The 16,552-nt window shown below is 36.2% G+C and overlaps 1 protein-coding gene across 2 annotated transcripts in view; it reads left to right on the forward strand.

Moving 5' to 3' along the window:
• Positions 1 to 16,552, forward strand: part of KCNH7 (potassium voltage-gated channel subfamily H member 7) — a 539,652-nt gene that overhangs the window by 503,069 nt on the left and 20,031 nt on the right. Inside the window, exons 10-12 of one of the 2 annotated variants that reach the window (XM_060411139.1) lie at positions 1,930 to 2,135; positions 3,915 to 4,011; positions 12,994 to 13,257. In XM_060411139.1, the coding sequence (XP_060267122.1) occupies positions 1,930 to 2,135; positions 3,915 to 4,011; positions 12,994 to 13,257 (567 nt within the window). The remainder of the gene's footprint in view (positions 1 to 1,929; positions 2,136 to 3,914; positions 4,012 to 12,993; positions 13,258 to 16,552) is intronic. The other variant, XM_060411140.1, reaches the window with a different exon arrangement.

Genomic DNA, 16,552 nt, shown 5'->3' on the forward strand with positions numbered 1-16,552 from the left:
AAGCTGTACATGGTGACTGGCTTACTCTTTGCTCACTTACAATCATGTAAAATACAAATACAAAGCTCATGCTGAATTTAGTTCAGAGCTTTTCTCTGATAATATCTGTACTAACGTATCAAAACTATAAAGACTTTCAAGAGATTCTCCTTTCCTGTCTCCATTTCCATGTAAATCTTCACTTAAAAGCCTCAGAAATTACGATTCCTCATTCAATTTTTTTTAAAAGCTAAGTATTTATTTAAATGAAAGTTAAAGTATTCTCTCCAACATGAATTTTTCTTATAAAGATATGGCATCTGATTTCTCCCCATTACATTCACATTTAAAATAAGAACATCACAGAGTTTTTCTCTTACCTCGAATTTTTTTGTTTAAAAGTCTTTGGTAGTTTCCATAGTTGGGTATATATGGACTTGTTTACCAAAAAGATAAGTAACAGGTCCACTAAGGTTTTTCTAAATCTGAAAAGTAACTTTAGGATATATGTATATATGTAAGAAGGTACATTTTACACTGCCATCTCCTACCTTTCAAAGTTACATAATCAATACTCCATCAGTAGTTACTGCACGTGTATTTCATAGGTACAATTTTTAAGTATCTTGGCTTCAGAGACAGAAAGATCTAAGTGGCCATGACATTCAGGGAAAAGAATGGGAGGAGATGAGATATATCAACTGTGCAAAGATTTTAACTGGAGTCAGAATGCATGGGATGTAGTTATGGCTGCTTTCTCTCTACCTTGATCTCACCCAACTAAGAAGGTGACCTTGACTTAATCCGTTTACACTCTGTAATCCTCTTTCATTTTCATAACATTTGGATAATAATTAGTAATTTTTTCATTAGGTTATTTTGGGGATCAAGTGAGATATTGCACCTAAGCATTTGAGGCAGAGCCTGACACCTGCTTAGTCTTCAATAAGCATTTGTTGTTACTGTCATTCTCTTCCTCACAGTTGAAGGAGACCTAGGAAAGAAGTGACACATGGCTAGGCAGAGGGGATGGGAGGTGCCCATCAGAAACCAGACACTGAAATAACCCCAGGCTTGGCAAAAGAGCAGGAAGGACACACCTTCGGAATAAAGGCCATACAGTTTGAAAATATAACTAGATGTATTATTAAGGGCAGTTCCAAAAGTAGTTACTAAAGGCAACTGGGTGTATTCAAATCGTACCCCTAGTCCTCTAAGTTAAAAGAGATCTACCGTAACCCATGCTTGGCATCACCTCCTGAGACCATTCTGAGATAGAAAGTTTGTGACTCACCGCAGCCTTTCCTTTATTCCTAGAGTGACGGAATTAGACCACACTAGACTCTTGCCAATGGCACCCCACTCCAGTACTCTTGCCTGGAAAATCCCATGGACAGAGGAGCCTGGCAGGCTGTAGTCTATGGGGTCGCTAAGAGTCGGGCACGACTGAGCGACTTAACTTTCACTTTTCACTTTCATGCATTGGAGAAGGAAGTGGCAACCCACTCCAGTGTTCTTGCCTGGAGAATCCCAGGGACAGAGGAGCCTGGTGGGCTGCCGTCTATGGGGTCGCATAGAGTTGGACACGGCTGAAGCGACTTAGCAGCAGCAGCAGCAGCAGCAGGCTCTTGCCAAAAATATAGCAGACCAAAGTCATGTTTGCTGCATTCCAGATGCTTAGCCTAGAATCAAAACTAGGAAATAATGGGGATTATACCAGGACCAGAGCTCTGAAAGGTAAGATGCTGGTCAGCAAACAAATGCAACTGAGGCAGTCCGTACATGGCTCTAGGACTGTGCTGCCCAAGTGTCTGTTGGCAGTCAGGTGTTACATGGGAAATGTTTGGTTCAGGGATAGGTCAGTGGTCCCCTTCAACTTTTAGAAGTAAAACATTAAGTTCAGATTTCTTTCATTTCTTTTTTTTTCCTTTTCTCATTTTGATCTTTTAGGAAAAAATGATATATTTGGAGAAATGGTCCATCTTTATGCCAAACCTGGAAAGTCTAACGCAGATGTAAGAGCACTCACATACTGTGACTTGCATAAGATTCAGAGAGAAGATTTGCTAGAGGTTTTGGACATGTATCCTGAGTTTTCCGATCACTTTCTCACAAACCTAGAGCTGACTTTCAACCTGAGGCATGAGAGTGCGAAGGTATATGTTACCTGCTCAGTTTTGGACTCTGACATTTTATTTTATCCTTAGATGCCCAAGGACCTCTGAAAGATCAAGTGAAATAGCGTAAACAGTTAAAAAATTGTGACTATTCGAAAGAAAAAGCCAACTTAATGTTAGAATTTCTCAATTATAAAGAAGGAATTAGGTCTAATTGCCCTCAAGTATGTTGAATAACTTTAGTAGTTCAATTTGACCTTTTAGGAACTTTTAGGAGCTATACTTGATCAATAATAGCCTTTTTTTTATATTGAATGTGACAGTTATTTGTTACAAATGGGTGATTCTAGGCTATTGAAAATCACCTAAAAAGAATTTATCTTATACAGAGGTTAAAATATTCTCTCAGATACTATTTACACTGTATATTGGTTAGCAGTATCTTTTCAATAATCATGAAGTTAAATTCCTAAAGTTTAGGTACATATTTAACACAATTTCTAAATTGTAGAAGTATAAATTAATCAGGCCTATACCTAAGTCAAAATTATTGAGGCAGAATGAATAACATATACTCTAGTAGAAATAGTATCTTAAATAATGTTACATGTGATTTAACATAGGATCAATTTCGAGAGCGTAGCCCTTAAGGCCCTCACTCACCCTCCTCCACCAGGAAAATGTGTCCTTATCACCTGAGAGTATTCTAAGAATAGATTTTATGTTGTAGCCCACAGTTTATTACTAGGTTGTTCTCTATCTCCTCACCCTCCCGACCAAACTCATAATCCTAACTCCATCTCTAAACACATTTCTTGCCAGAAACCAAATGTTTTGACACTTGCAAATGTATTTTCATGTTAACTAATAAAGTCTCTGGAAAGTAAGATTCTCAAGTCAATAGTTAGGTAAAACTTGGTAGATTTCATTTTCCCTAGAGTTATAGTCATTCCCAGGATACTGTGAGAGAAGAGACTTAAAGAATTTAAGGTCACCAGAGTACCATTTGATAACCCGAGGCACTAGCTCAGATAATTACTTCTTTACAAAATGCTGAAAGTTGAAAAATCAGGTGGTAGGAGGTCCAAGTTACCAAGACTGTATGCTTTTTATAATGATTTTAATTCAGAATTTTATCAAGTTGCAGTTTAAAATCACTGACCTCATTCTTATTTTGCTTCAAAATAAGAAGTTGCTTCAAGCATCTACCTCAGATAACTTCTTTGTAAAAATTATAGGCAGCAACCAAATAAACAAAACAGAAGCTTCCATTTGTTTTATTTATTTGGAAACCCCCAGTTTTGTTTATAAGAGAGGGAGGAAGGAAGAATGGGGAACAAAATAGGCTTCAGAGCATAGTGTTCATTGAATTCAACCTTGTATTTACTGCGAAATTTAACCTTGCGATCTTTACCATGTAATTTAAACATCATAGCTAATTATAATTACACATTTTTTTCTGCAATGACACAGATTTTTCAATTTTTTAAATTGTTGCTATTTTTATTTTAACTTTTCCAAGTTACATAAAATATATTACACAGGGAGAAATATATGTTGTCTGCAAGTGTTGACATCATCCCCAAACATTTCTGATAAATAACTTCTACAACTATGATTTCCCTGGTTAAACTACTAGAATTATTCTCTATTTTATAATTTAGAGAAAATCATCAACAAAGTGTTGTAGTTATTTGCCTGCAATCTATTAATTAAGTCTTAGTGGTTGAAATGATATGAAATAGTAGAGTTTACTGATGATACACTGTGTTCAAACTGAATAATCTTCCACTTTATCTTCACGTTCCATTAACAAAGGCTGATCTCTTACTACGATCACAGTCCATGAATGATTCTGAAGCAGACAACTGTAAACTGCGAAGGAGATTGTCATTTGATAGTGAAGGAGACAAAGGTAATTCATTCTTTTCTAAAATTCAAGTGTGGAGCCTGTGAATATTAGTCCTGCTTATTTAAATGCTCATTGTACTTCTTCAAGGGTAAACTTAATTCAAATTTTAGGAAGGCAAATCCTTTGCTTTTTACAGTAGCTAATGATGTGGTTTCTGATTGACAACTCTCAACAGTGTTTCTCAAGACCCGATCCTAGGCCCTTTTCTTCTCTTCTTATCCTATATCATACTCTTCCCCTAAGTAATTTCATTTATACCCATAGTTCAATTATATTTTTTGCATACATGTGTGTGCTAAGTCGATTCAGTTGTGTCTGCCTCTTTGTGATCTTGTGGACTGTAGGTTGCTCTGTCCATGGGATTCTCCAGACAAAAATACTGGAATGGATTGCCATGCCCTCCTCCAGGGATCGAACCCTCCTCCTTCCCAACCCAGGGGTTGCACCTGCGTCTCCTGCACTGTCTCCTGCATTGGCAGGCAGGTTCTTACCACTAGTGCCACCTAGGAAGCCCTATTCTATTTTCACGTAGGAGATGTGCATGAAAGTGAAAGTGCGAAAGTGTTAGGCCATTCACTTATGTCCGACTCTTTGTGACTTCATGGACTGCAGCCCACCAGGCTCCTCTGTCCATAGGATTCTCCAGACAAGAATACTGGAGTGGGAAGCTATTCCCTTCTTCAGGGGATCTTCCTGACCCTGGGATCAAACCCAAGTCTCCTGCATTGCAGGCAGATTCTTTACCGTCTGAGCTACCACAGTAGCTCCAGAGAAGTACATATTTACATCTTAATACCAGAATATCTAGGGACTTCCCTGGTGGCACTGGTGGTAAAGAATCCACCTGCCAGTGCAGGTAGGCGTAAAAGATGCACGTTCGATCCCTGGGTAGGGACGATACCCTGGAAGAGGACATGACAGCCCATTCCAGTATTCTTGTCTGGAGAATCCCATGGACAGAGGAGCCTGGCAGGCTGCAGTACATATGGTTGCATAGAGTCAGACACAACTGAACCAACTTAGCATGTGCATACCAGAACATCTGAACTTCAGCCTCCTATATCCAAATGCCTATTAAACCATCTATATGAAATTGCAACAGCAACTCAAACTCGGTACTTCTTAAATTGAAATCATCAGTTTCCCTGGAAACCTCTCTCTCCATCAGTTGCCATGTCTCTAAATGGCACCACTATTCAACACATTGCACAGACTAGACATTCTCTCTAGGAACCAATTTTCTCTCAACCTCTCCATCAGCCTTGGCAACAAGTCTTGTTATTAGTACCTCCAACACAGTCATTTACTCTTCAGACCAGGTCTTTTTTGGTTCACTCTTCTCCATCTTCATAATCACAACTCTGGGTCGGTGAAACATATTTCAACTCACCTTGCCAACTTGCCCCTGTTTCATCTATTGCTCACACTGGACCACTGGTAATTTTTTTTTTTTCTAAATCCAGTTTGGTTTATCCAGCTATATATTTAAAGTCCTCTAAGGACTTCCCATTCCCTAAATTCTTCATAGGGTGAGTCTATCCCAACCTTTTCAGTCTTATCTCATAGCATCTTTCCTTTACCAGCTCCTCTCTTTTGCAACATTTATTCCAGTTGCGCTTCCATATTATTTGCATCATTATTTAATCAGTGATGTCTGCCTGTAGATCATACACCTCATGGGAAATAGTTGGTCGCCTAAAGCTTCAGTGCTTGCCTCAGCAAGTGTTCAACGAATATTTGCTGAAAGAATGAATGAACTCATGAACTAGCATTTGAGCGTCTTCCATGTGATTCTTTTCCTCATTTCGCCTTTTTAATCAAAGTTCTTTTCTTTGTCCTCTTTCCTCTGAATTCTCTCCCAAGGGGAGCTCATCTCTGAGCTTTAACTTGCTCTATATTCCAAGTGAACTCAGCTGCCCTTTCTTCCATGTACATCAGTTTTGTGTTTTTGATTATATCCTTTCCTTAGTCAGAATTTACCTGCCTGTCCTCAAACACACATATATGCACACATACAAACAAAACTATACCACACCACTTTTTAATCAATTAAATTACTTTTTTTCAAGGTTAAACTTCAGGGATATTCAGTGTGAACTCTTTCTTGAGTTTCTCAAAATTACAGGTTTTCTTTTTTTATGAATTCCTAAGACACTTCCCTCTTGTTATCTTGTTATACAGATGGTTCTTGACTTACAATGGTTTAACTTGTGATTTTTTAACTTTACAGTAGTGCAAAACAATACCCATTTAGTAGAAACTATATTTCAAATTTTGAATTTTGATCTTTTCCCGGCTAGTGATATCCCTTAATATAATTTCTTGTGATGCTGGACAGTGGCAGCTCTCAGTCAGCCACATGATCACAAGGGAAACAGCCCCTATACTTAAAACCATTTTGTTTTTTACTTTCAATGCAGTATTCCATAAATTGCATGAGATACTCAGCAATTTATTGCAGAATAGGCTTTTGTTAAATGAGTTTGCCCAATATAGCATAATGTAAATGTTCTGAGCATGTTTAGACTAGGTTAAGCCATCATGTTCAGTAGATTAAATATATTTTCAACTTATGATTTTCAACTTACAGTGGGTTTATTGTATTGTAACCCCATAGTAACTCAAGGAAGATCTTTATTTTTAAAATATGCCCTGTGCAATGGTTATTGGCATATTTGTGTTTTTTTCTCTATCAAATAGTAGACTCCTTTAGCAAAGCACGGTGAATAAATATCTGTTGAATTGGGCTAATTGTTGAATCCTCTGGCTGATTGCAGAACAATAAACCACTCACAGCTAGGTGATAATTTATTTCTGCAATGCCCTTAATTATCCTCCTGGTGACTTTTTCTAAAACCAGAACCATAAGAGCCAAGCTGTTCTATCGACTTAATCTAAATCCCTTATCCTGAAGTTAATCTCATATTTTGATCTCACTAAAAATAAAACACTGCTTAACAATACTGTCTATATAATAATGTCACCCATACAGTTGAAGATTTATTAAATCTCCTTTCAATCTTGTTTAGTTTCCTCATTCTCAAGCTAAATAATCTAACGTTTTTATCTCCAGATAAGGCCCTAAAAGCATGTCACAATTTATATTGTGCTAATGCTACCAGACATTTCTATTGATTCTGAAGACTTTTCCTTTAATCTTAGGCTTAGTCTCTAAGACCCGTTTTATATAAAATGTTGATGATAAGGCATTTGCCTGCCTTTAACTTTTTGAAGTTTCCTGGTGTAACAGTGAGTAAGTCAATATGAAAACACAATTAACTCCAGTCTAAAGTGTAGCTCAGTTGGTAAAGAATCTGCCTGCAATGCAGAAGACCCAGGTTCAGTTCCTGGGTCAGGAAGATTCCCTGGAGAAGGAAATGGCAACCCACTCAAGTATTCTTGCCTGGAGAATCTGATGAACAGAGGAGCCTTGTAGGCTATAGTCCATGGGGTCACAAGAGTCATACAGGACTTAGCAACCAAACCACCATCCAGAGCCTGGGAGCCTATTCCAGTCTTCAGGACTCCACAGTGCTATAGGGAAGTTTAAAATTTGCTGAAACCAATTTAGTCCCAATCACCCCAATCTAAAGATCTGAAGGGGCCATCCATTCTGTGCTTCTTGATATAGAATCAATATCTTGGAGGGAAAAAAAAAAAAGCATATAAGCAAGTACAAAGAATAAAGAACGTTCAGAAGATAATTGATCCCAAATGATATGAAGGTTACATAAATTAAAAGCTGCCCATGAAATGTATTGATTACTTTAGAGTTAGTTTACTGCTTAGTTGAAACCATACCCTGAGGGCATATATCCAAGAGTGGTGATGACTGTGCATTAATCAGTAGAGGCATCAAGAACCAGAGGGAAGAGCACATGGTTGGCCATTGGTGACAGACACATTGAATCTTACAATTACTGCTCACAACCTACCCAGCAAAACACCAGGACTCTTCAGGTTTCAGTTCCCACTTATACCTCCCTCCCACCGTGTCTACCATGTGGTGCTAATGAGTTTACATTCAAAAAGAAATATTAAAAATGAAAGATATATATAGAAACTTTGAAGGTTGATTTGAACTAAATAGAAGCTTAACATATTGGGCCTCTTCTCTCCTAAAATACATTTGTAAGTGAAAGTGGTTTGTCCTCATAGGCTGTGCACTTCTGAGGAAATAAACTCGGTTCTTGAATAGAAAGAATTGCCAGTTCAAGTCCAAATTTGAGGACACTTTGTATTTTTTTTCCCAAGGATATTTTCAAGAAGTTCTCTTTCCTTCGTAAAGTTCTGACATAGAGGTACCCAGGACCTTCCCAACTTGACTGTGGTTATTGTAGGGGGAGGTGTTACAGTTTCTGAGATGAAAGTAGAATGTTACTGTTACAGACTGTGAAGAATAAAAGTGTATCTTCAATGACTTCCTTAGTGATCACAAGCATTGAAAAGATAGTTGGACAGAACAGAAATAAATGAGCTATAACCATTTAGAACATGTTGAAAATAGTCCAAGTCTCTTCAAAGTTGGATTGTACTTACTTCAGAGTGTGCCAGTATAGTCTATTGAATATGAGAATATTTCTTTTAAAATGTTATGCTGTGAAATTTTTAGGAATTCTATGTTGCTGCATGACATGGCCAAATAAATAAATAAAATGTTATAGTGTGTATATTTCATAATACTCATAAATTTTACAACAATAGCATGTATAATGGCCCATGAGATACATACACACAAACATATTTTTACTGATAGCTCTTTTGTGATTGAATATTTGGAATATTCTGCTCAGCTTTTTCTATGAACAGAAAATGCAATATCAAAGTCGCTATTAAACGCTAATTTAAGGAGTCAGTTACCTTTTGAGAGACACTAATTCAATGAGAGCATCAATTAATAGCCCACCCCCAAAAAAGAAAATTGAACTGTGTTAAATGTTCAACATCCTCTTTACATTGAATTTAGATGGTTGTTACACGTCATAAAAAAGAACCCATTTTAAGAGATATATATATATTCTAAGAGCAATTTCCACTCATGTGTTTTTTATTAAGTTTTATATATATTCAACTGAAAAAAATCTAATGTTCCAGAAAATAAGAATGGAAAGAGGTCTTTAGCTCATATACCTATGTTTCAAAGAATAGCAATAAACATTATCTTTTTCTAATATTAGTTTTAGTGATTTCACATTGTCATACAAGTCGGTAAAGTCTAGCAAGTGTTTCTCCAAAATAACTTCTATGAAAGTTATTGAAGTTAAGAATAAATATATACATTGTTAGACTTATTTTTACAAAATAGGAATGGGTCAAATTCTAATTTTGTGAAGTTAACCTTTAACAATATTGCTGTTATAATCTGGCACCTCTTAGAAACATCTTCTTCAATAATAAAGAATGATTAGTTTTTGTTATCCATTTCAGTAATATATAAATATATCTTTATATTTTTAAGATAGATTTTTATCTGTATTTATGTAGAAAAGTGATGCTAATTTGTTTTCAACTTTCTTTGATGCTAGAGAGGAACTAAAGTACTTGAAATCAAATGACATTTATTTTAGATTCCAGTGTTCCAATGCAATAAAATTTTTAATGCACTTGACTGGAAAATGCTCAGCTTATCTCAAAATTGTTACCAGTGGGAAATCTTAAATGATGAGAGAGCACATTAAATGCCCTCTTTTACCTAAAGTTGGGCCCACCTGTTAGGTCTGACAAATAAAAATGATAAATAAGTTGAGAGAAAAACTCCATAAATGATGGAGAGAACACAGGCATTTGTTCCCAGAGTGTTTGAAATGTAAAAATTTTGAATAATCATTCTTAAGATAGATGGGTCAACCTCTCCATCAAGACATTCACTCTACGCTCTTCAACCCATCCAGACCCAGAGAGACACCCACAAGACAATTCATAAATGTTTTAGAATTGTATCCTGTGAGAAAGAGATGGGAAGAGATAGACTGTCAACATACAGAAACAAGGTTTTGCGGGGGGGGGGGGGTTGTTTAGAGTTTTCAGTCATCTAAGTCAGAAAAACTCCAAGCTTAATTAAACAGGCCAACTTTTTCCTTTGTACAATGATTGGAACAGGAATGATTATACATTCTCATTTCTAGCAAAGGGGAAAATGTAAAAAACTTCTGATTGCTATTCAGAATATTGTTTCTACATAGCATTCAACAAAGCAACTTTAAGAAATAATAATAATAAAATAGCACTAAGAATAACATTAAGAAAAAATACCACCTAATGCTATTTAATGTCTATTAAGTAATCCAGTTTAGGGACTTCCCTGGAGATCCAGTGGTTAACACTCCATGCTTCCACTGCAGGAGGGCACAGGTTCATCCCTAGTTGGGAAACTGAGATTCCCACATGCTGCCAGGAGTGCCCTGCCCCCTGCCCAAAAAAAAAAAAAAAAAAAAAAAAAAGCCAGTTTAACTAGAAAAAGGCAGAAAGGGAATATGCCATAAAAATCTAGAGGTAACTGGAAGGTAATTATAATGCATTTCAATCTAATTTCATGTATTCCATTAGCCAACCTCCAGCCTAAGACTGAGTGGTTTCCACTGTTAATCCACAAATAGATTGTCATTTCAGCTGTTTTTTAAATGATCAAATTTGAAGCTTTGTTTTATCTAGCATGGAATAGAAAAATGCTGTTGCAGTTGGGGATTGTCGGAGAAGTTGTTCATGTGGCCTGAGTTCCAAAAAGCATCTGGCTAATCATTCAGTCGCAAAGAACACAGAAATAAATATGGAGTAATTTCTCCTATATTCTTGAAAAAAATCAAGAATATAAAACTTATTCAAATTCTTTCATGATCCTGCATTTACTGGAGATTTTTGTTACAGGATTTAGATATCATGTATATAGAACAATTTGCTGCATTTCAAGAGAATTAAATAATAATTCCCCATTCACCACATTGTAAACACATCCACAGTTGAAATCAGCAAGTTCTAATTCAATTTAACAGTATATGTTAGCTGATGAATTTTTACCTAAACATCCAAAATCAAGCCATAAGTTAGTAAACTAAGACCAAGGTCCATGTGGTAGGTGGGGCAGAACATTTTACTATGTATGAGGATTTACAGATCTACAGAGGACTCCTAAGACTGCCTAAGCTGAAAAAAACATGTGATTTAATAACTTGGGATGTGCATTCATTACAAGTGTCCACCTTAGCATTATCCTTACTTTTATGAATTAAATGATAATTTAGTTTGTATTTGATTCTGCCGGAAAAGATTGCATGAAAGTGTTTAAAAGAAGAGAATTTCAGGGAAAATGAGAAGCCTTTGCTGATTCAGTCCTCCTGGTGCCCAAACTGCACAAAGGTTTACTTAGAAGCAACAAATTGACCCAATCCACTAAGCAGGTATGAGGATAATTTAGAGAAATGAAGCATTTTCTATTTTTAACATTTACTTGCATAAAGTTGGAAACTATTATGTTTTGAAGAATGAAATGGTACATTCATAAAGTGAGAGAAATGATCAGATTTTCAGGTGGGAAGAAGTTAAAATCAAAGAAAACAGGAGATGACAAGAATAAAGGAGGGCTGTGTCAGTGACACTGGAGATAGACAGCTTGTGTAAGAAGACAAATTTACAACCAACTAGATTAGTGGTTGGGCACTGAAGAGAAATATAAGGGACCCTGAGTAATCAAGATGTCTACAGAGCTTGAGACTAGGAAAGTCTGTAGTCTTCTCAGTAATGATGAAATCACTGTGCAAGTGAGAAATCTTAAAGAAAATAAATTAAGCAATCTGCTTTCATTGCATTCAACTTTAATTGGCAGGGTGTAAGCAACTAACTCCTTAATAAACCATGTCACATGAAGCTGGTTTTTGACCTTTATCCATTTGTACCTTGGGCTGCTTTCTGGCTTCTCAAATTTTAAATTATGATTTTTTAAAAATAAAAGAAGAAGATCTCTGTTTAATTTTGTGCCATATGGGAATTTTAAAAAACAGTTGGAAGTTTCTCTGGAGTGGCCTTAAATCATTTCAATTGGCCTTCTATAAATAACATAGTAAGTATAATCAGACAGAGAGTAGATGGAGACACTGTCTTAAACATTTCTCTAGAAAATGATATACCTTCTGGAGTATGTTGGTTAGTTATTAGTGGTAACCAGATGGAGAATTATACTGTCTCCCCAGGACACTAATGAAAACAAGTTCTGAGATTTGTCTCTTAGAGTTTTTCCTGCTGAAATATGTTCTAACACAATGTTCAGGGCTGAAATTATCCTGACATTTTAGTATAAACCAGCCAATGTGCACTACTGGCTTTAATGCAATTAGGTAAACCTACCTTAATTACTATTTTCAAGTTTTATATTATTTGCAGTTTGCTGCACAACCAAACTGCATGGTACGTCAAGGCCATTATACGGATTGAACTAAGGCTGAAATTCCACCTGCCAGCCTTTACCGTAAGCGGGCTTCTGGACTTGACCTTCACAATGAGTAGATGACCATCACAGAGGAGAGGGCATGAGGGTTAAAACAAACGAGCAATAAGCACCACAGTGGTGATATTTTAGAATTGGGACATGTTTTTCTTCACTGTTTCATTTCCTTAAAGAGATACTACATCAGATTTTCAGAATACAAATGACTGTTGAGTGTATATAAATAAGGTTTAAATTACCCTATAGCTTTTTTTTTCTGAGATATAAATGTGATACCTGTCACAGGTATTCTTTTATTTTGAAATGAATAATGTATTTCATGACAGTAATCTAATGCCCTGTGAATTAAGATTTTAAAAACATCTTCTTAAATAGCTACATTTTCAGTAGGATAAAAAAAGAAAGAACAACATTTCTGGAAGTTTAAAAAAATTCTGTGTTAAAGTTATTCAAAAACACACTATGAAAAAGCTAGTTTGTGTAGTTAGTGTAGTATGTGTAGAGTCTCATATTTGATTATCTTCTATAAAATAACTTTTCTTTAATAGATTTTGGCAAAGAAAGCACTACAAATGACCCTGAAGACTCTGTAGATACCATAAGACATTACCAGAGTTCCAAAAAGCACTTCGAAGAGAAAAAAAGCAGGTCTTCATCTTTCATCTCCTCCATTGATGATGAACAAAAGCCTCTCTTCTCGGGACTTGCTGATTCTCCTCCAGGGATAGGGAAAGCAACTGGACTCGGTCTTGAAGAAACAGGGCCCACCTCAGGAAGGATTCACATAGATAAAAGAAGTCACTCTTGCAAAGGTAACCAAGTTTCTCAGGAATCGGTTTGCCTCATGTCAGAGCTAATCACAAAATGCTGACGTTGTACAAATGAAAAGCCATACCACGTGTTAATCGAATCTGCAATTTCATGACATATTTGCAAAGATCAAATCTTAGATCATCTACAAAGTGTCTGCAAGATTCTGGGATGGTGGTCACTATTCCCAATTATAACATAAGAGGTTCTGTGTGGTCAGTCAGGCCTAACACGAGCCACATACAACGTTCTAGGAATGTCTTCTGTAGTAATTCCGTGGGAGAGGGACCAATGAGTATTTGAGGAATTCTAACCCATTGATTCTTATATGTATCTTCTGTGTCCATAAAAATGAAAGCATTAGTCACCCAGTCATGTCCGACTCTGTGACCCCGTGAATTGTAGCCTGCCAGGCTCCCCTGTCCGTGGAATTCTCCAGGCAAGAATACTGGGGTGGGTAGCCATTCCCTTCTCCAAGGGATCTTCCTGACCCAAAGATTGAACCTGGATCTCCTGCACTGTAGCAGATTCTTTACCATCTGAGCCACTAGGGAAGCCCTCTGTATCCATTCCCACCCCCAAACCAGTTTTTATAGCATGAAAGGCCAATTCAATCAAAATATAATAAATACTAAAAAAGAGCTTCAGTTTACTGGGAATTATGAGAAAATGGGGATAAATGATAAATGGGGATAAATAAAATGTGCTTTTAATTCAACTCATTGGAACACATTTGTTTATTAGGGCAAATATATGGGCTATGTTTTAGACAATATGCATGAGCTATGTAACTGCATTCAATAGATATATCCAGATTTGATGCTAAAGGATGGAAAACTTGGGAAAACTTGTGGACTACTACATGAAAGAACAATTAGCTTAGCATAACAGGAGCTAGATCTACAGATCTTATTATCTCACTAAGAATATGTAAGAACAGGCATGGGCAGACTGCCTGGGTTCCAGGTCCAAGTCTGTGATATGCTCTCTACATGTCTTGACAGACCCTACTAAGACTCAGTTTGAACATCTTCAAAATAGGAATAATATGTTCTAACCAACTAGTCTGTTGTGATTATCAAACAAGATAATTGCATAAATTCAGTTCAGTTCAGTCACTCAGTTGTGTCCGACTCTGCGACCCCATGAATCACAGCACGCCAGGCCTCCCTGTCCATCACCAACTCCCGGAGTTCACCCAAACTCACATCCATCGAGTTGGTGATGCCATCCAGCCATCTCATCCTCTGTTGTCCCCTTCTCCTCCTGCCCCCAATCCCTCCCAGCATCAGAGTTTTTTCCAATGAGTCAACTCTGCATGAGGTGGCCAATGTACTGGAGTTTCGGCTTTAGCATCATTCCTTCCCCTGAAATAAAATCCCCAGCTCTGTTTAGTATTTTCTTACAGTTTTTACTTTCAAACACTTTAATCATTGAATATAGTCCTAGACAGATAAAAATGTAGAGATGAAGAAAGTATAACAAAAAAATAAAGGAACTATAACAAAAATGAGGGCAAAAGAGGATGTTCCCGAACTGACAGGATACAAATTATGGCATAGTGTAAGTAAATATTACTTACCATTGTCACCATTTTTCAAAGTGACTATATCTCATAACAAAAGTTTTATTGAACCTAGGATGTTTAGGCTTTACATTTGTCCAGAATTACTTTCCTTATTTTATCAAATCAGCTTTTGCCATGACCCCAAGTTGAAGTAAGCTAAGAATATATGCAAATGTTCTCTGGACAATCTAAAATCTTGATGAAGTGAATGAAAATAGTACCTCATTTATCACAATGGAAGAATGGAATATTAGATGTGATTACTAAATGTCCCATTTTAGTTATTTATGAAAACGGATTCTGGGAAGTGCTAAAAATAATAAAAGGTTGCATCATGGAAGTCAGAAGTTCTGAAGAACTTGCTGAACCATCCTACTGTCTTCAAAAGAGTATAACTGGGTGGGCCTGGTTTTTTTTTTCAAAATACTTCTTGTTGCTTTCTTCTTGAGTTTTAAAGTCTCAAGTGACTAGTTATTAAAGATATATTTGGGAGATTTTATTCAACTTGATGATGACTCTCACTGACAATGAATTCTCATGCCCTTCATCTTATGTTTTTCCTTGCCACTTATTTTTAATTAGCTATTTTACATGCATGATAAAAGACAGTATTCTATAAAATCTGAAGTAATAGCTGCAATTTTTAATTTTCAAAAATGTATAATGACATTTCTGTTCAAAAAAACAGTTGCCTTTAAAACTCATAGTTAAATATTCACGTCAATTGAAGAGGCATAATTGATGCTGCATAGACTCAGTCAGTGTGACACATGGTTAACCTAGCTAATTAATATGACTAACCAGTGGAGAATTCTAAAACTTTATTTAATGCAAATTTCTTTCCCTAATAATTTTTAAGGTGAAATATTGTGCAATTTTCAAGAATTTGAATAATGTGTAGGGTGTAACTGTAACTGTTGTGATTCAAACCACTAAATCCCCAGAGATTTTAGTTTTATCGTCAATAGGAAATGCCACTTACATTTCTAGCATTTGTCCTGCTGAATCCAACAGAGAAGCACCTTTAGACAGAACTGAAAAGAAAAAAATCAAACTAAATGCACTCTGATCCTACTTAGATTGAGGTCAAAAGTTGAAAAGTGTGTACCCAGAACCAAACGAAAGTTTACTTTCTGTTCATCCATTTTCAGAAACATGTCTTGCAACTATAGCAACATTTTCCAAGGCAACCAAGTGCAGATTCTGAGCTATATTTAGAAAGTATCTAAAAGGATGCTCATTTTGATTAAGACCACTAAGCAGGATCTCCCCTTTGAACTCTTTTTTTTTTCATATTGCTGTTAAAACAAGCTAATCACACATATCCAGATTTTAATAAAAGAGTAAATTATAATCAAGGAAGGATTTACCCAATAGTTTACGAGTATTCTTTTTTGCTAAGAGATTATCAGTTTTTTTCTTGAGCACTGAAGGAAAAACAAAATCCTACATAATTTATTGCCTGTAATTCACTGCTGTTATTTAAAAATCAATATCTTATATATGATTTGAGAATGAGAGAGCTATTAGGCATACGTGGAAATACTGTAAGCTTTCTCAGCACAAAACTTCTGAGTATAATATGTAACTTCCATCCTGTCAGTTTTATTGTTTTTGTTTTATTGTCTAGCAAAAGGCTAGACAGGGGAAAACATTGGCATCATCCAGCCATTTATATGAGTGTTCTATTTGTTTGGCATTACTTCTCCAAAATTGAAAACCTAGTGTAC

This window comes from Ovis aries, chromosome 2 (genome assembly GCF_016772045.2).
Source record: "Ovis aries strain OAR_USU_Benz2616 breed Rambouillet chromosome 2, ARS-UI_Ramb_v3.0, whole genome shotgun sequence".
Classification (NCBI taxonomy): domain Eukaryota; kingdom Metazoa; phylum Chordata; class Mammalia; order Artiodactyla; family Bovidae; genus Ovis; species Ovis aries.